The 20,163-nt window shown below is 29.0% G+C and overlaps 2 protein-coding genes across 4 annotated transcripts in view; one reads left to right on the top strand and one right to left on the bottom strand.

Annotated features, from left to right (window-relative positions):
• Nucleotides 1-1,671: 1,671 nt before the first annotated feature.
• Nucleotides 1,672-8,714, bottom strand: LOC106680821 (tRNA-uridine aminocarboxypropyltransferase 1). The gene is made up of 5 exons (XM_014420787.3): nucleotides 8,454-8,714; nucleotides 8,205-8,345; nucleotides 6,221-6,288; nucleotides 4,958-5,058; nucleotides 1,672-1,948 (listed from the first exon to the last, which is right to left on the bottom strand). Exons 1-5 carry the CDS (start codon nucleotides 8,634-8,636, stop codon nucleotides 1,692-1,694), a joined length of 750 nt encoding a protein of 249 aa, XP_014276273.1. The 5' UTR covers nucleotides 8,637-8,714; the 3' UTR covers nucleotides 1,672-1,691.
• Nucleotides 8,715-8,944: 230 nt separating this feature from the next.
• The window catches only part of pbl (epithelial cell transforming 2 pebble), a 37,103-nt gene continuing 25,884 nt past the window's right edge, over nucleotides 8,945-20,163 (top strand). For 2 of the 3 annotated variants that reach the window (XM_014420774.3, XM_014420773.3), the window contains exons 1-7: nucleotides 8,945-9,275; nucleotides 10,178-10,257; nucleotides 11,619-11,749; nucleotides 14,484-14,619; nucleotides 16,341-16,550; nucleotides 16,891-17,034; nucleotides 18,436-18,621. In XM_014420774.3, coding sequence (XP_014276260.1) covers nucleotides 9,185-9,275; nucleotides 10,178-10,257; nucleotides 11,619-11,749; nucleotides 14,484-14,619; nucleotides 16,341-16,550; nucleotides 16,891-17,034; nucleotides 18,436-18,621 — 978 coding nt within the window. In that variant the 5' untranslated portion in view covers nucleotides 8,945-9,184. The remainder of the gene's footprint in view (nucleotides 9,276-10,177; nucleotides 10,258-11,618; nucleotides 11,750-14,483; nucleotides 14,620-16,340; nucleotides 16,551-16,890; nucleotides 17,035-18,435; nucleotides 18,622-20,163) is intronic. The other variant, XM_014420776.3, reaches the window with a different exon arrangement.

The raw sequence follows: 20,163 nt of genomic DNA, 5'->3' as shown, positions 1-20,163 counted from the left end.
TCCTATTTGCATATTATCCAAGGTGAAGTATTTTAAATAAGCCAACAAAACTTCTTTTTTCTATTCTGTAATTTTTTTAAATATCACTAATGATAGTTTATCTCTGAAGGTTAAGAGTTTAATGGTTAATGTAGACAAAATTAAATATATAAACGTCAAAATTGTACATCTACATTCCCTTAAAATTGTTATATCTGGTCATTTTATGGTAAAATTACCTCAAAGCTAATTTTTTTTAAAAATGATAAATAAGATTAAAAATAATGAATTAGTATGTATGTATTAACAGTGTGAGATATATAATATTTGTTATTTTAATGATGTGAGGTGTGTAAAAAGTATTATTATTTACTGATTTAGTACAATTTTTAATAAAGAGATTTTTTATATAATTTTGTTTTTCATGATCCTGCTCACATTAAATTAATTATTATTATATAATAAATATTATTGTTATTATTATTGTTCATTTAATTATCATAAGTTTTAATATCATTTGTTTAAAATATAATTAAGAGCATTTTTTTATAATTATAAAGATATTATAAAAATTTACTACTGTACTCTAACTCTTGTACATCTGTTATCGACACCTTTCATGACAAGAAATTCACATTTAAAAAAGAAAAGGTTGATTGATATGGGCAAAACTCATTTTAACCAGGCTTTAAATTCCATATGACTAACAAAGTAATTAATCTCTATTGGCTCTAAGGATACTTGTATAAGCTAATTCATATCTAAAATTTAATTAAGATCAACCTTCTTTGAAAACAAATGTAATGTGTACACTATAACCTACACCCTACATTTTCTGATTAAAAGTTTAATCACTGTGGTACAGAGACTATAACAAAACAAATTCATATAACACAGGTTAAATTTAACAAATCAAATATCTTTTCATTATGAGGTGTTTATAGTTGACTGTAGATTAAAATGAGGAGATGATCGAGAGTGCGGTCAGCAAAGTACACAAAGAAGTAAAACCTATTAATTTGTGCCAACATTTCAACATGAATTTCAGCCCTTCATCACAGGGCTGAAGAACAAAACAAGATACCAACCTTAATCCAGAGAAAAAGAAAATAATAACAAATAAACTTGGAAATGTACATAACAATATATTAAGTAGATAGTAGTTGGTACTAATAGTTAGAAAATAATATGGTAGAGGTAGGAACTATACAAAACAAATGATAATAAAAAAGTAATTAAAAATCAGACAGTGCACATGTAAATAAAAATAATAAACATAATGAAAGATGCGGGAAAAAATTTAAATGATGAGTAATTGAAATTAACATAATAAAATATTTAAGTAATGATCAGATATATATGAATAGTGAAAACAATTTATATTAACAAATTGAAATGTGTGAGAGAAAATGACGTAGAATGGACAAAAAAGAAAACAAAACGTGCACAGTAATACAGAAGTAATATGCTAAAATAAATAATGTCCAGAAAAGTGAATAAGGAAGGAACAAGAGAGAATATAAGTGTAGCGGGAAGAATGAAGAAAGATATCTACAATATAATATTTTATCTTCTATTAGTATCGATTGATACTAATATAGTAAGTTTTACTTATTTGTGTATATTTACTACCGTACCGCTGATCAATTTTCTCAAAATATCTTTTCATTTTGAATAATTGAAAGGTCATAATAAAAATAAAAATAAAATATTTATTGTAGCATCGGCCTTTTGTAAGATAACAGATCATTATGGTCATATAATGAGTGTATCTTATGATACATAAACTTAAAAAAAAATAATATGTTGTCATAACGGCCATCATATTCTTTTCCGCCAGAGGTGCAGTTGTAATATTCGACAAGGAACTGATGGATAGCTTCAATCGTAGCAAGGTGAGTAATTGGGCTGCCTTTCTGATGCCTCCAGAACTGCGATTCCCTCTTCTTAAGCACCACACGAGGCAGTCCTGAGATGTAAATCACAACTAAATTTGAATTCCCTTTAATACTAATTTATTATAGTAATTGTGAGAAGTGTCATTTTCCTTTATAGGTAATTTGTTATAGAAGTTGTGAAGCCTGAAGTTCCTACTTACCTGTCAATTTGTTTTATTCATTTGTAGAAATAATAGAATCAAAATTCAAAAGGAACAAAAATGTTACTCATTTACTGATAAGAAAATTTTAAGTTAATGGTTCTTTTTTATCTCGAATTTCAAAAGCTACCTTCTACCATAAATTTTCTTAAAGATTAATTAAAATGTTAAAGCAATAATTAAATATAAGTTTACTGGTCAACATTAACAAAACATGGGATTCAATGTAGGCTGAAGTACCACTCACCAATACACTAAGAAATGTTTAAAAAAACACACAAAAGTGGACAAGTGCCATAAGGGGAAACAGAAGAGAAGAAGTGGTTGTTGCAAGAATGAGAATAGGACATTCCAAGTTAACGCACCTCCACTTAATCACAAAAGAGGACCAACCCATATGCCAAACCTGTCAGTCCCCATTATCGACAAAGCATATAATTGAAGAATGTTCATCATTTCGTTAAGCCTTCGAAAATAATAAAATTCCTTGTACAAGAGAATTGGTGCTTAAAGACTCAGCAAAATCCATAGACAAAATAATAAAATTTCTGAAAGAAACTCAACTTTATACTAAAATATAAATCACCAATATCGACTAGTGTTAAAAGGAAACAGTCTACATTCATCTATCAAATATCAAAGACAAGAAGATAAATAAAGTAAAAAGGGCGTAATAACCCAGATGTTGATTGCCCTGAATAAAAATGTAATCTAATCTGTAATCATTAACAAAACAACATGTGAAACACTCAACATACTCCACCAGCTGTTTATTGTCTTCACTTTTGGATCAGTATGAGTGGTGTTTAATCAGTCATTAGACATACAATAAATAATAATTAAACGGTTGATTTAAACATGCACATTATCTTGAAAACACTCATGATCACAGGTAAGTTAAAATGAAATTTGTTTTCTTCTCCAGAGATAAGCTTTAATTCTAACATGGTAATATTTTTAACATGCATTTATTTATTTTTTCTTTCATTAATAAGTTTTAAAGGTTTGGAAATCCCAAGAAATCCTTAGGCTTTCTACATAAATAGTAATAAACAAAATGCTAAATTACTCATGTAAAGATGACATACCATAGATGATGTTAAAATATTATGGTATGATGAAAATAATCATTTCATTTGGGATCAGTCAAGATAGTAAAAAAACAATAAATTAAAAAATTGTTTTTCTATTTAGGCAATTGTTCGGCCAAAGCTTGGAGACTAGAGTAAGCTGTTGTCTATTGCATGATTGTAAGCACCCACCCTAATTTATAGTATAGACACCATGTATCCATCCCCTCACAGGATTCCACTCACACAACTTGCCATAACACTAGCAATACAATAATTACTTGCTCCACCAATATTGATTCCTATGACCTATTATGGCTGCTAAAGCTTAGAAAAACTGTTAATACTGAAGGCTACCTAAAACAAAGGAGCGATTTAAATCATGCTATGCATGAAAAATTACTATATCAAAAAAGGCAGCTCAAAGTGATTTCGCTAAATGATAACCATCACATACCTCCGATATTGGACAAGCAGTTTTTAAAATATGTTTTTGCATGTATAAGCGAAAATAGTGGATGCAATTTGATGAAACTGATGAAGGACCATCTATTCGAATAGTAATAATCTTATGATATGTCTCTTTTATTCGTAATATATACATGTTTGGCTATTATGTTGGCGTTTGCCTGCAAGAACTAGGTGAAATGCATGATATGAACAAAGCACTCGCTGTCTCCACTCCACTTCATATTCTGAATAAACATATTTCAAAATATTCTTAGTAATCCATCAGTATTACTCCTACAATATCAATATGAACTTCTTTTCTCTACTGAGAATTTTCTAATAATAATAATAGTAATAATAAAACAATTATTTTCTGTTCATGAATCAGCACATGTAGTGGTTAACATAATTTTCTAGGTACGCCAATGATCAAAGTTTTTAGAAGGTGATTGGTTTACCTGAAGAAATCACTTATCAGACAATTGCAAATATTCCAATGACTTTCTAATTAAGTCCAGTGATTTTTCCAGTAGTCTTGGGACTGTTGAAAAAGTTTACTTTCAACACGTGCACCCAGATTATGTGTGATTTGTTTTTTCCTTTTTTATTATTACTTTTTGAATAAATCTGTTTGGTGACCACATTTTGTAATTAAGCTTATAAAAAATAGTTAGTAGATATTTGGTTCTGTGCCTGTCTGTAGTCAAATGTATATTTGAACATAATCAATTGAAACATTAATCCAATTATGAAGAAATTTTTCAGGAATTGTTCAAGGTTTACAACAATAGATATTATTGTATTTTAAATACGGACTAATACAGAGAATAGTCGTTACATTATAAATGAAATTATATTTAAGCATTTCTTTTTTATAATAAGTATGGCTGATGAAACGATGGGATGATGAAACATTGTACACAGATAATGTGAAATAAAAAAATAAAAAATTCAATGGAAGATTTTTTCACTTAAACTCATTAAAATGATTTACTTTGGATTTTGAAGTTTACTTTTAATTTATTATTTATTTAAGATAACTTGTTGTAATATATAATTATTTGTTCCATAAATAAAATTTTATAAATCAGTACTTTTTTTTTTAAGAAAACCAACCCTTAACGTAATTATGCTCTGTTATCTGAAATTGTGGTACAGGGTGATATACTCTTAAAATTTGAATTCCCTGACAAAGGCAATTATTTTTCTATTGAAAATAATTTGTATAACTTTCATGCTTACTTTTATTAATAATCATTTCAGTATTTTTATCACCTCATATTTTATTTTCAGGGATAGAATTAAAAATTTATATATAAATTAACAAATTCGAATAATGAACAATAAAAGCAATTAATACCTTTGATTCTTGAATCATTAAGGATCGTTCGGCATTGATTCCAAGTAGAATCGATAAAAACAACTTGATTGAACAACTGTTCAGAGCCTTCTTCTCCTGTTCTGTAAAGAATCCAGACATAGAATAATAAGTACAAATTCTTTAAATAAATTATTAATGAACACATACCAATAATAACAATTTAGAATATGAATAATTTATTATAAAATTTCATAGGTAGCCTATAAATGAGATACTCATTTATTAGTTTAGGAAATACAGGTAATTAAAAAATTCATCTGGTGTTCAAAAATTGTTTTATAAATTTAACTTTTATTATTTTTCATTCATCTAATAAACCTAGAATCAAATAGCTTATAAAAATAAACTAATCTTACAAATAATTACTAATTTAGAGGCAAATATTAAATAATCAAAGAACAGTTATGGCTCACAAAAATTAATATCATTTTGAATGAATTTAAAAAAATTAATTGAGAATAGTGTCATGAAATTAATCTATCAGATACTATAAATACATGCTATTTTGAAAGACTTATTGGTGACTGATCAATGTGACAAGAAGTATCAAATAAATTTTGCCTCATCCCAGACCAATGCAAAAAAGGATTTAGCCCACATGATATATAATATCTGCTACAAAAAGTATCACATAGAAACTAATTTGTTAAAGAAGTATCCAATACTGCTAAGCAACAGGAACAGCTAATTAGAGAGGCACGAAGTGGCTACCATAACCCATTTCTACGCCTACTAGACTCTATACCTTGTAAGTATTGCTATGAATACTAGATAGTCTTGAATTATAATACAAGGACATAAACAAAGACTATTCATCTTTACGTTTCATTGCCTAAAAGTAAGCGTAAAAAAAAGAAGTTTTACAATAATACTAAATAATTGTTATTAAATTTTGAGAAATGACAGCATTGTCCTGAACTTTGTGTATTTTACACCATTACTTTAAAAAAGTAATGAGAGCATAAACCCAAAAGAGAAAATTGAATATGTGGAAAGAATAGACTTAATTCAATCATAGAAAAATTTAGAGGGTGATACGATCCTCAGAAACAAGTCGTGTCTAGGTTCTCAATTGCCAAACTTGAGGAGAAGTATCAAATATAAGCTTAGATAGCTTGATAGAAAATAATGGGCAATGTTTCTGAGAGTAAACTCAATAGGTGAGCAAACTATTGATTTATTTTTTTAAATTATACTTATTTATTTAATATAACAAATCATTAAATAATTTAAGATACATACAGTAATGATGTTTGTTTTATAGCCTCTTCTAAACAAAAAGCATCTTTACTAGGAAAAATTAAAATAACCTGAAACAAAAATAAAAAATTATATTAATAATAAGCTAAAAAAAAAATGTCCCTGCGACAATTGATATACATATTGATACACAAACACTATTTTAAAGGTTATTTTGTGCTTTACAAATTATTAAAAAAAATTTCTTAAAATTTATAAGTAATTTTTTCTGCATTGTCACTAAATATGAGTTTATAACACGTGATAATGACATTTAAATATCTATAATTAAAACTGATCAATAGTGACACGTTATTAATACTGACATTTCTAACAAAAATGTTAATAATACAATAATTGGTTAAACATGTAATCAAATTTTTTGTTAGAAATAGCAGTGTTATAAGATTTCACTAAACAGTAGCTATCAAAATGTTAGTAACAAAAATGAAATAAGTTTTAATAACTATGTTGTTAATAATGTAACATAACATGCCTTAATATAGTTTACCGGATTAGCTATTTTTATCATATTTTCCAATAAAATAATAGACTTTTGTATCAAAGAAAAGGGGGAGGGGTAAGGAAATACTTTATATCCATTTCATAAGCCCTACAACACAGTTTTAAGGGTTTTGGAGGCGTCTGTTTAGTGAGGTGCTCAGATGTAAAAAAAAAACTGAGAAAAACTTTCAGTCTGTTTTTTTATTTCAATGTTTTGCTTTAAACCTGGAGTCACATATTATAATTTAGTACCCACATTATTCCTTGAAAATACAAATTCATTAAAAAATCAGCCCTGTGAAAGTTAGATATTACTTTACAATTGAGTGTTTTTTTTTACAACCTCCAGTATTCCTCAGCTGAAATTCAAAAAGTAGGGTTGTTTTCTTGGCAGAAATACCATAAAAGTAAACAGCATTTTAGAAAAAATTAGTTAAATCCAAATTTTTTTATATCTTTACAAAACTCATAATCAACTTAAATTTTGTTTCACCAATACAAAACTAATTACTGCAACACAGGTTAATAATTTATTATTACTAAAATTTCTCAAAAGAGGAAGATGAAGAAATGGATAAACGTAAAATAATCTAAAAAACAGTTGCAACACCATTTTAAGTTGATAAAGTTTAAAATGTAATGATTGAAATTTTATCTCTTTAAAAACCAAGGATATGAGAGCAAGTTTGGTTTAAAATTGGTGAATTAAAGCCCAGAAAGAAAATGAAAATGTATATAAAATAGAAAATATAACAAGATGGTCAGGGATGCGGTCGAAAAAGAACAAATAGTTTTTTACTATTTAATGTCCAACAGTTCGCCCCACTTTGCAGGGCTAAAAAGATACAAAAAAACTGCTAAGAAAAGTACAACAATAAGTTTTTTTTAAATTTATTTATTGATATTTACAACTGTACATAAATACATCAAGTAAATAGAAAATAATTCATATAAGTTTCTGTTAAGATTTAGAAACCTAAATTGAGTCTAACTTTACTTCTTCCTGTTTAATAGTACTTCTATTTTATATATTCACTGACTTTATATGAATAAATAAATATTAAAATATATTAGGCCGATTATAACTTCCATCTTTACTAACATTAAATTGGTTACTCTCAAAGTTTGTACTATCTAGTTGTAGGTAGTTTTGAGAAACAAATTCTGGAATATACCTATTAAACAATAATGTATAATGTAATTTAAAAACGTGTAAGAGATATTTAACAATTATCTAATCTTCAAGAACAAATAAATACACAATTATATGAGATGGAGATATCAATAACAAACAAGTTATAGAATACCCATGAAAAGTATAAGATGAGGGAGGAAATTTTACAGATATAATGGAGAAAGAATCCTTTAAAAAATTGCACGTTATTTTCAGACTCCTGCCATTCCAAAAAGGCTGTTATAAATTAAAATGTATAAGTCAATAGTTAAAGCCCAACAAAATAAAGATTATTACATTTCTACTTACATTTGATAACTCATTGTAGTTTGGAATGGATGGATAAATATACATATTGACATCATCAGGGCTAATTATTGCGGCATGAACAGCAGTGCTTTTTCCATCTATTTCTTTTGGGTGTTTGATAATATCTATACGAAGTGGAAGCTGCAACAAAATAACCAAAACAACTTAGAATCAGTCACAACAAATATTAGTTCGTAATATATTTGATTTGGTACGTTAAACGTGCTAAATCACTTCACTTAAATTGACCTTAACTCTAGGAGTGATATCTCTAAATTCGTTCATTGGGACGTAACAAGTATAACAAAAGTACATTCGCGACTTGGTACATTTGGGACAAACATCTCTTTCATCTTTGTTTAAAAGTTTACACCAGTCATCAGAAATCGAGAAATGTTTAAATGGGTCGCCTTCTACACTATCCATTTCCATTTAATGACAGGTAAATAACTTTTTAGTACAAAATCATCAAGGAAACAGCCACTGATAAAAAGGTTTAGTGAGAGAAGGTTACAAACATTAGCCAAAGAGGTTCTTCTAAAATGATAGTTCTAATAGAACTATCTTAGACCAATACGATTAGCATCGAAAATGATTTATTGTTGTAAATACAACAAAAATATAAAATAAATAATGGGTATTACTCAGGATTATAATCAAATAAATACATTGGAAAGAGAATTGTGGCCCTAAGGGCTGACCGTAACCGCCAGGAATTTGAATTTTTTTCAACCGCCTGGACCAATGAGAAGAGAGGAGAGTCGGTGGCTGGCCTAGCTGCTGTGTACCTTCCTCAGTTCACTATTTCTGTTTTGTCTAAGGCAATGTTTGTGTTTCCACTTATATTCATTATGGCAAAATTGTCGCTGTTCTACTCATTTGTCCCTTCTTAGTTTCGAACATAGCCTCCCAAGTTTGTTTTTTTGTGAATTAGTTCTCAGTGCGGTTCTGTTCGTTTTAGCCTCAGCAGATTAATTAAGATGGAGGGCGCTAAAGAAGAAGCTGAGGCAAATGTTATTGTTGAAAAGCCAATGGAGTGTAGTGATGTTGAAGAGGACCTCGCTATGTTGGGTGTGTAAATAGATTATATCAGACCTAAATTTTTGTTCTGACTCATTTATAAGTGCATATGTTTGAGTTATAGAATTAAATGCACTATCATCAACAAAATTTGAAAGGTTCTCAAAATACAATTTTTATTACTTCTCAATTTCTTTATCACTATTCAGTTGGTGTATTTGAATATTTATTTTAACTTTCTTTGTTCATAAAATTTTATTTTCAAGGTCATTCATTCTACTATCTTTAATGCTTTTTTTTATGATTATTTGTTATCGTTATTGATAATTGTTCTTAGCCAAATGAATATCCATTTATCAACTAACAGTGAAGTTATTGCATTTGACAATTTGACTATGATGATTCGTTTCAATTACATTTTCTACTTGTTTTAAGTTATGTTTTCTTCCTGATTTGTACTCATATTAATCATTAATCTAATGTATTATTTCTGATTTAAATATTTACTATAGCTTATCTGCTTACAAGGTTTTAATTTGAATATTAGGTTTTGTGATTTTGCCATTATAATTAGATTATAGATGTGTTATTTGGAGTGTAAATACTTGTGACATCGTTTATGTTTGTCGCATTGTACTCAATGCTTTTCAATTGAATTCTTTATAGCCTTCATTGTTTTAAAAATAAACAATTCCATCTGTCGTAGTCAAATATTATTAGTGATAAGCAACTGAGTATTAGTAAATATTTATTAATGTTCAAGTTCATTCAATCTCTCATTGTCATTTTTTTGTACTTGCCTATTTTAATTATGTTCGGATAACTTATAATGAAATTTATTCAGTTATTTCTGTATTATATGGTGTTTTAAATTGATCCTCTTAACCTTAATGTAATTTTTTAATACTGTCAGAGTTTTTATTGTTATCATTTTTGAATTACTTTTGTTATAGACCCAAGTGCTCCAGAGTGTTCAAAAATATGGCTTATTGGCGACATTGCACAAAATGATACAGTCCTGACAGCCGCCAAGGTAATGAAAACTTGATGTTCTTGGTTCATTTTATTTTTTAATCAAATTTTCTGGATTTTATAATCACTAGCAGTTGATCGTAAGTTAGTCCTTGTAGTAATTTTTTAAAATGAAATTATAGAAATGTAAACTGTTTATTTGTCTGTTAGGTCTGTACTAGTCAGTTGTTTATTTATAAAAAATCAGTTATTTAAAGCATTTTATTAAGTGTAATTATATGTATTGGAAATATTTTATATTATTGTGTAGTTGAGTTTTGTGAAGTATATCCAATCAAATAATAAAGAATTAAAAAAGAAAAGAAAAAAAGGAAAGAATTAAATTCAATTTCTTAGTTATGAAATTCTATTTCTAAAAAGTTCATCCTTTTATTATTAGGTTAAAATACAGTTGCCGATAGTAGGTAATGAAAACCAAGTCTATCCTATTGCAATTAAAGGTTCTCATCATGCACCACTGTAATATTTGTTTCCTTATGTTTTTATTTTATGGAGATATGGTTCATTGATACTACAGGATACGCTAATCTGTCCGTTGATTAGGATCATGTAAAATATAATGGAAGGTTATAGTGGATTTGACATATTTGTCATCCCTATTGACTGATTCTAGTGTCTATTTTTATAAACAGAGTAGTTAAAAAATTATATGAAAAATCAAATATCACTTATTAATTTATTTACTTGAAAGTTTTCTCCTTAATATTAATGATAAATTATTACTTAATTAGTTCTTATAAATTTGTTCAAGCCCATTTTTATTTGATTGTGAATATTTAACTATTATTATTGGGATTATTAATTATAATGTGAGAAACCTTGACCCTAGTGCTAGTTGGAAAGAACTAGAAATTATCATAAAACTGTGCCTATGCAACTAGCAGATATTATTGTTAGTCACGTTTGGTTAAGCTCGGCTGAATAAATATCCTCTTTTAAATTCATTGAAATAGATATTTGTTATATACAATTTATTTTTTCTTTCGCTTTAATAAATTTTTCGAGTTATTTTCCACTAACTCAAAACATTTATTCATTTTTAATGATAACAAATTAATTTTTCTGAGTTTTTATTCTTATTTTTATTAGTATATCGTGACCTTAATTCCCAAACCTCCTAACTAGTAAGGAGATTTTGGAATTTGTGTCATGGTATATGTATTAACGAGATACTATCATGGTATTTTTAAATATACATGGCACAGTGTAACCAAATCTAGAAGCTTTTTATAGCTATGCAGTTAATATATATGTTATCTACTTCCTATGATAATAAACACTGTTAGAGTAACAGATTTAATGAACATATTTATCTGTTTCAATTATTATTATATAATTAATATTATTCCTTTTTTGTTTCAGGTTTTTAAAGTAGACATTGAGTCATGTGATGAAGATTGTGATTTGGAAGAAAAATGTAATCGGTCGTACGTTTTTGTCATGGAGGAGTTCAGTGGGCCCGTCTTCGATTATTTAAAGCAGCATGGACAAAGGTAATCTGCACTAACATTTACTATTGTCTTGATTGCATATATATTTTGAAATTGTTTACTATTTAGATTTAATGTTAATGTCTGACTTATCCAGCAGTTAATGTCATTATACATTGGTGAAATTTGACAAAATGATTATGTTTCATTAAGTTGAGAATTTAAACTGAGATATTCAATAGTGTCCTTATAATCTGAAAGCAAAATTATTGGCCTATGTATTTTAGGTTAAAATTATAAATTGAGTTTCTATTAAACCACAATGATATTAGTAACATAAATTATATTTTTGAAAAGTCCGATTAATACAATGTACTGAACTACATTGGTTTGAAAATTCTGTTAAATTATTTTTAAAAAAAGAAAATACATCTCCTCTGAAGCCTAATTATGCTAGAAATATTGCTCTACCTAGTGTCATACTGTATTAAATATAACCGTGATATCTCATTGGGATATTCTCTGGTTGTTTTCATGATCTTTACTTTACACATCTTTACTTCCAATTTTATCTGAGACATTAACAGTTTCAGAACCATTTTAATGATCTGCCTCACTATCTAAAATTTCATTGTTGTGATCGTCATCTCACAACTTCTTGCATACATTTTTATTTGTGTTTTTGTTGCGAAAAATATTTTTTTTAGAGTTATCTCTACATCATTGGTTCTGTCTACTTCTGATTCGGAACGACTCTCACTACAGCACTAGGTACCGTTCCACTTTCCTGTCACCCATTTCTTAATGCTTGGACAAATCTTAAAAAATAAATTGTGTAATTTCTCATAATAATATTTATATCACCACAACTTACTATGTAATTTAAGTTTATTTTGAGAATTGTTTCACTTGATCTGAAATGGGTCTGGTGCCTATCATTTTGTATTGTTGGGACTCTATTATACTTTTTATTGTTTATTAATTATAAAAAATTATTATCAAAAATATCCTCCTTACCTTTTGAGATTGTAAGAGATAATGATGTCGATTTTAATCTAAAGGGGATCATTGTTTAAGCTATCCATTCAACCAAAAAATAATAAATTTTCACCTCTCAAAAATTCATAGGATGTGCCAATTGTATTAGGTTAAGAAGTTTGATTAGTTTTTGGAATTAATGTTGCAAAACTTCCATCTTCTCTAAACTAATGTAATAATTTTTGATGACCTGAATATTAATTACCTTTTTGAATTTTAATCTTGAAAACCTGTTCTTTTCTTCCTGCCTATTTATCATGTATTTTTCTTCCACTTAACACACTTTCTGTACTGACATCTGATTTGACCTATTTTCTCTGGCCATAATCTTCTCTCACCCCTTTATTTATCTGTTTTACTCATCAATACTGACTTAGACAAACTATTATTATTTGAAATGTATCTATTCGATTTGATGCCCTTGGTGTGATTTTAAATGAAATGTATTTGTGCTCCTCGATGGAATCTATGGATACTCGTTGCTGAAACCACCCACAAATTGAAGAAGTATTTTTGAATGAAGCTCCTAAGAAAAACATACTGGCTCAGATATAAAAATTTATTTGCTGAGATTAGCGATTGACAACTTAAATATATATAATCAAAATAAAACATTTAGAAATAAAATTATAGGGATTGAAATAAAAGGCCTTTAAGATGATAATAAATAATGAAAAAGAAGAAACAGATTTGATATAAATTATAGATCAATTTGACGGTTACTGACAATACATATCAAGTATGATAAAATACAATACTGTGTTACAACTATTTACTGTGGTGGTGACTCCAATGGGCCAGAGGTGAGAAGAGACGGTCCTGAAGAAAGGGTGATCAACTCCGATAGGTCAGAGGAAGATATTTCTTTCTGTAATAGTAGTTTAGGGCTATTAATGGAAAGTTATTGACTCAGGCATTACTTTGAAAATACTAATCACAATTCACAGTCAAGATGTATTAACACAAACAGACAGGGTCTGGTTGTGGTTTATAACAATTAAAATTAATAATTAAAATGCATTTAAACCACAATGGCCAAGCTAACATGCAGGCAGGGTCTGACAATAAACTTGTCAGACAAAAAAGTATTTTGGATGCCTCTCTCTCAAAACTTTATACGGACATGTTTCATGGATGTATTAATGAATTAAGGATGTACAAAGTATGCGTAATGTACCTCAAAGTTACTTAGATACTCCCTAGGCTTGTAGATGATACCACAGTTGTGTTGCTCTACATTGGATCATAGTCAGCAGTTACATGAGCAAAATCTGTGAAGCCCTTTCCTCATTAGACCTCTCTTAATGTTCTTTAAATGTTATATTTCAAGAACCCTGGTTCGAATCTGGCAGTTGTATATAATTATTTTCTGTCTCATTGTAGTTGTGAGTCAGCCCGATGAGTTTGGGAGCCCTCTGAGGTCCACCCAACCTCATACAGGTAGTAGGTAGATCTATAATTTACCCTTAATTGGGTAAAAATCTGGCCGTCGAGAATAATTCTAATCAAATCACCTCCTTGCACAACTATTGCACCTCTGCACCCCTTCATGGGTTGTAGTGGTACTGATTTAATTTAATTTTAATATTATATTTCATTTTAATCATCCCATCTCTACCTGCCCTTCATTTCCCTGATTTCGAGTAGCAGTGAACTGAACTACCTCATTCAATATTTAAAAAAAAAACGATTTATTTATTATTTTGAAAAAAATTGACTAATTTAATTATGCATCCTAAGTTTTTTGTATTATTTACAGGGTGATTGGTCCGACAGCTCTTCAGGAACTGGCTGAAAAAGAGTCATGCCTCCCAGAGCTACAGCGTCCATTATATTGCCAGGCGATGGCAGGGGTCGTGGTCTGTTTCACTGGTTTCAGGAAAAAGGAAGAGTTGGTAAGAATAATATTTAATTTTGTTAGATATTTGAAGAAGGAGATTGCCTTTTTAATAATTTATATAATCCCTGATTAGTATTCCGAAATTCTCTATCCATGAAATCCTTGGCTTTAATTAAATTTAGGCAGTAGTAGTTTTTATGAGGTTATACTAATAAAGCTTTTTTTTTTTTTTTTTATCTAAGACTACACTGAAGTCCTATGCAGCACTAAAGTATTAAAGTATCTTTTTTTAATATATTAATTTTGTATTACTAATAGAAGATATGCTTAGAATTTTATGGTACTGAAACTGGCTTAGCTCCAAGATTTAGTTCATAAAAGTTATCGCATGCAAGACTGAATTCAATTTTTCATCATTATCTCTGACTGAATAAAAAATATGTAACAAAACATGCTCATCAAGCGTATTTGTTCCCCTTACCATCTCTAATTTTAAAAAGCTCCCTTCCTCTAACTTCATTAACCTATTTGAGACAGCATATATTTTTTTGGAGAACATCTCCAGAATCCAAAAGATTTTTTTTTTCTTTATATTGGTTATTTTTGGTAAAAAAAAAACATGTTTGCAATAGAAATCAGTGGTTTTGTACCTCCCTTTGTACAAATAAGATTATTGCCATGTGTGCAGGTAGCTTCTTTGAATGTTTTTATTATGAGGTACAGATTGCTCACCAGGTGTGGACTATAAAATTTAAAAAAAAAAAATTATTAAATTGAATAACATTTATTCCAAAAATAGTTGGGTGACTTGAAATGATTATTTTAAGTTTAGTAATGAAGAAAAGAATATAATTATAGATAAAATGAAATAAATAAAAGAATATAAACATAAATTTTTAAAAATTAGCACAAGATAATGAATTTTCTTGGAAGAAACAACACTCATTTTAGGGGCTAAATTGAAACCAACATGAAATTTTATTTTTACACACTTCTAGGATGATTTTTGTTTTAAACCAGTCTTGTTCTAACAGCCGCTTCTTACATACTGATGATTGCCATTCAAGATCATTGCACTCACGGTATGCAATTGAGTAATTTGTCCCTCCCTTTCAAATACATATTCATTCTACATTCTATTTTGCTTTGCAAGGCTTGCTCTATCTGTTTCTTAGTGAACTTGGGATGTTACAGAACAATTAAAACAATATATTAGCTGTAACCATTCCTATTCTGTTATAATGAGGTTCCCTTAATGCCGCAGCTCCAAGTTTCAATTTCAGCTGATTCATACATCTCTTTTTATAATAGGTTCACCTGTTCACCCATTGCCCTTTAGTCCGAGGACAAAGTAACAAGTAGATGGGGTTTCCAGGATTCATTTTATATTATAGTAATATGTATTACATGTCCTGGTTTGATTGCACAAAATTTAGGGAAAGTATTAACAGGGATATCAAGGCAAACTGTCATCTTCCATTGACACCTGTCTGTGGGCATCTCTGGAGGTCTCTTCTTGTGTCTTTCCGCGTGGCATTATCATCTCAGCCAACTGATAATAAATACCTCAAAATTTAAGATATACTTTACTTTAGATAAAGAAAGTGTAGATGAGAGGTTTTGATATGAAGGTTGCGATATAGTAATTTTTCTCTACTATACTTAAAACTTCAATTTTACTAACTTAGTTTTTTTATAATTATCTATCGATTTGACCTATTTCAGGATTGCTAATATTAGTTGTAGATAGTCTTTCAATTGGCTTATCTGTTACAGGCTCGACTTATCTTACTGATACATCATATGGGAGGCAGCATAAGGAAGGATATGATAACAAAAGTTACCCACCTCATCGCGAACTGCTGCGGTGGAGAAAAGTATCAATATGCCACTGCCTTTAGGGTGCCAATAATGTCAGCTTCCTGGGTACACAACAGTTGGGCGATGAGGAACCAGCCAGGTTTCTCTGCGGTTGCACATGGCCTTGTAATTATTTTTATTTTATTTTTAAGAAAGTGTTCCAGTTAAATAATTATTAGAATATGTTTTGGTCTTTTTTTTTTTTAATTGTTCACTTTTAGATTTTTAATATTTCTCAATATTTGAATATTGTTCTGTTTTACAGTAATGGTTTTAACATTTGTTTTTACTACTGTCCTTGCAATTAAAATTTTTGAAATAAACAAAGTCTCACATTGGAGTAATAATAATAAAATTCAGATACAAATAAAAAAACATTTTAGGAGAGCTCTCTGTTGTAAGTTAACAAGTATTTTTATTAAAAAGAAATATTTAAAAAAAAAAAATTAAAACAATGTTCTTTCAGGCGGAGCATAGATTAAAAGCATTCCATGGAGCCCGAGTCTGCTTCTTAGGATTTCCTGAGGATGAGAGGCAACACATGGCAGATATCCTCGCTGAGAACGGTGGAGTCAGTACGGACATAGCGGATCCAGCTTGTACTCATGTGGTAAGTATCGTAGAATTTAATTTATCCATATCATTTTGCATGTTTCTTTCTTCTGCTCACTTATGCTTCTATATTGTCACACCCGGGAAATTAATATTTCTAACATATGATAATGATATTTCATTTGTGGCTTCAAGCTATGAAACTACTGATTTCTGCTATTGTTGCTTCTTCACTTTTCTTGTGATCTTAACCTTCACAATTGCCTTTGTTGCAGTTACTAATGGGGATATGATCCTTTGTTTGTGGTATGATTTTTGCATTATAACCTCAAATGTTTTAGTTCAAACATGTTTTCTCTAATTTAATTTCTGTCTATATAAATAGGACATGTAAACAATTTTTTTTTTTATGTTGAATAATTCAAAATTAACATCACTTTTGAATTCTGGGAAAGTGATGCAGATTATATTTGATAGGAAATGGACTGAAAATTTTATAATTGATCTATAAAAACAAAACATACAAAATTAATTATGTTTTATTAATTAATAATATAAGTTTTTAACTTTTGATTTTGGTTTACTCAAGTTGCCCTAAGTTTTTGAAAAAAGTGCAACCTCGGATTGGATTTTGATTGTATATTAACTTTATGAAAGTTACTCTTGCAAAATCTTAACCCTCCTGACGAATCGATACTTACTGATAATGGGTATCTGGTGCTAGACCTCAGTAACTTAATAATAATGATTTATTAATTGCTCTACTTCTACAACTTTTACACGAAGTATTTATCGAGTTGAACATTATTTAGAGGGCAGGTGTGGACATGCATTTCTGCAAAGGGTCCATGTTCTGCGCTTACTACTTGATAAGAAAGTAGTTACTCTTTACTGACCAACAGTCATAAGAACATTTCTTAATCCTAGAATCAATCCACAGTAGATAAAACCAAAAGTGAAATCTCTATTACAGCCGTATTCAAAACTAGGGCTAGGAGCCAAGAGTCCACTACTTGTTAAAAAAATATCATTGAATACATTAACAATTTTTCTTTTCTTTTTTGTGCTAAGCGGGTTCATTTGGATATTTTACAACAGGCCTGCCCCCGTTAGAAGCATTAAAAAAAGGAGCTACTCGATCTGTGGTAAGGTAAGACTCCTTTATACTCCAGACCATAAGCACTAGTTCTATATTTAAATGAAATATCACAGATGATATCTCTTAATGTGTAAACTCTTTCTTCATTCAAAGTCAATTCTGTTTGTTTTGTTAAATGAGAATAATTTTTAGTACTAATTATTTCTTTAAACCGTTTTGAATTCTCTCTCGGGCAAGCTCATTTTTACCTCTGGTCTCATAAAAATTTCTCTTATTTAATTAATACTTTTACTGATAGGGCGCATAACATTTTGCTCTTGCATGCGAATGGATATGCCTGTGTGACACTAAACATTTCAGGTCTGCGATAGTACGGAGCTAGTTTCTGCAACACCTGGCAGAGCGTACAACAATAACGAAACTGTAACAAGTATCGACTCGACTGTCGAGACTCCCAAGAGAGCGCGAACAGATTCAACCTCTAGGATGTTGGCTACTGGATTTACTTCCCCTAATCCCACATGTTGCTGGCAAACACCACCTACGGTATCTCCTATTCCTCACCTCTGTAGCTAGAAGTGTATTTGTTTGGTTATTCATTTCTTGAGCAGTTGGAGACTCCATTGAAATCAATGTTAAACGCATGTAATTTTATTCTTGTTTAAATTTTTTTTCCTAATTCAATTGAAATACAGTAATCATAATGATTTCTTATTTATAAAAGAAAGATGGTCCAGGTGTGGTAAAAAAAACAAATAGTAATTAAACTATTTATTGTGAGTCTATCTTTTTGTCCAACTTTGCAGAGCTTCAGTTTAACAAAGTAAGAGAATAGATAACATGAAATAAAAGTGAACCCAAGGTATGGCTAAATATGATTTAAAATATATGAAAATGAACAGATTAAATTAAAGAAAATAAAAATAAGATGTACAATGAAAAGTGTAAATAAACAACAATTACAAAGAGTTAATAGGCAATTGATGAAAATGTAAGTAATAATAAATATACAGTACACACTAAAAGACATAAATTAAAAATAAAATGTCTTTCATTGTGTATTGTATACTTATTATTATTTACATTTTCATTAATTGTCTTATACCTCTTTGTAATTCTTGTTTATTTACATTTTCATTAATTGTCTAATACCTCTCTTTGTAATTCTTGTTTATTTACGCTTTTCATTAATTGTCAAATACCTCTCTGTAATTCTTCTTTATTTACGCTTTTCACTGTACATCTTATTTTTATTTTCTTTAATTTATTTTGTTCATTTTTAAATAAATTTTAAATTATATTGAATTTTTAAACACCAATATCTTGTCCCTGGAAAAACAATGATTTGTGAACATGTTTCGGTAAATATCATGCTATTAAACTACTATATCTAGAGAAATAACCATTATAAACTACTTTTTTGATGCTAAAAGAATCTTTATTTTAAATTTTGATTATGAATAATGTTTCTGGTTAATTTAAATCATGTTATTAAATTTATTGTGTGAAAACATTGTGATTGGAGTCTCTGCTAAGTATGCTCACAGCCTCATACAATTACTAATCTCCCAATACTATTGCATGTCATCATTGTATGTTTTAGAAATGCATGTTTACAATTTTTCTGTTTAAATGGTGTTGGTAACTTTAGTATAAATGCATATTATTATATTTTAAATGTTAAATTTGTTTATTCTAGGTAGAGTATTGTATTATTACTTTTTATTTCAAAATCATGTAGAAATATAAATTCCATTTTTTAAATTTGTCGATTATTTATTATAATACATTATTATAATTGGGTTGCTTATTTCCAAAGTGAATGGGAAGAGGAGACTTAAGATAGTTAAATCGAGCAACATTGAATAAATGGCATAAAACCTGCCCTCTATGGTAGCCTTATCTTACCTTAAGATAAGAAACAGAGATTTATAGCGAGCATGTTGGTCGATGTACGACATGTCACAATCGTAACACCAAAAATATTAGAAGGCAAACCTTCACAACCGACCTGCCCCACTAAAGCCCCTTTTTAGTGCCAGCCCTATATCACTTTTGAATTACATTTTTACTTAAAACGGGGAAAAG

This window comes from Halyomorpha halys, unplaced genomic scaffold (assembly GCF_000696795.3).
Source record: "Halyomorpha halys isolate HHAL.00 unplaced genomic scaffold, Hhal_1.1 Scaffold291.1, whole genome shotgun sequence".
NCBI classification, from domain to species: domain Eukaryota; kingdom Metazoa; phylum Arthropoda; class Insecta; order Hemiptera; family Pentatomidae; genus Halyomorpha; species Halyomorpha halys.
This window is presented reverse-complemented; position numbering and strand designations above follow the sequence as displayed.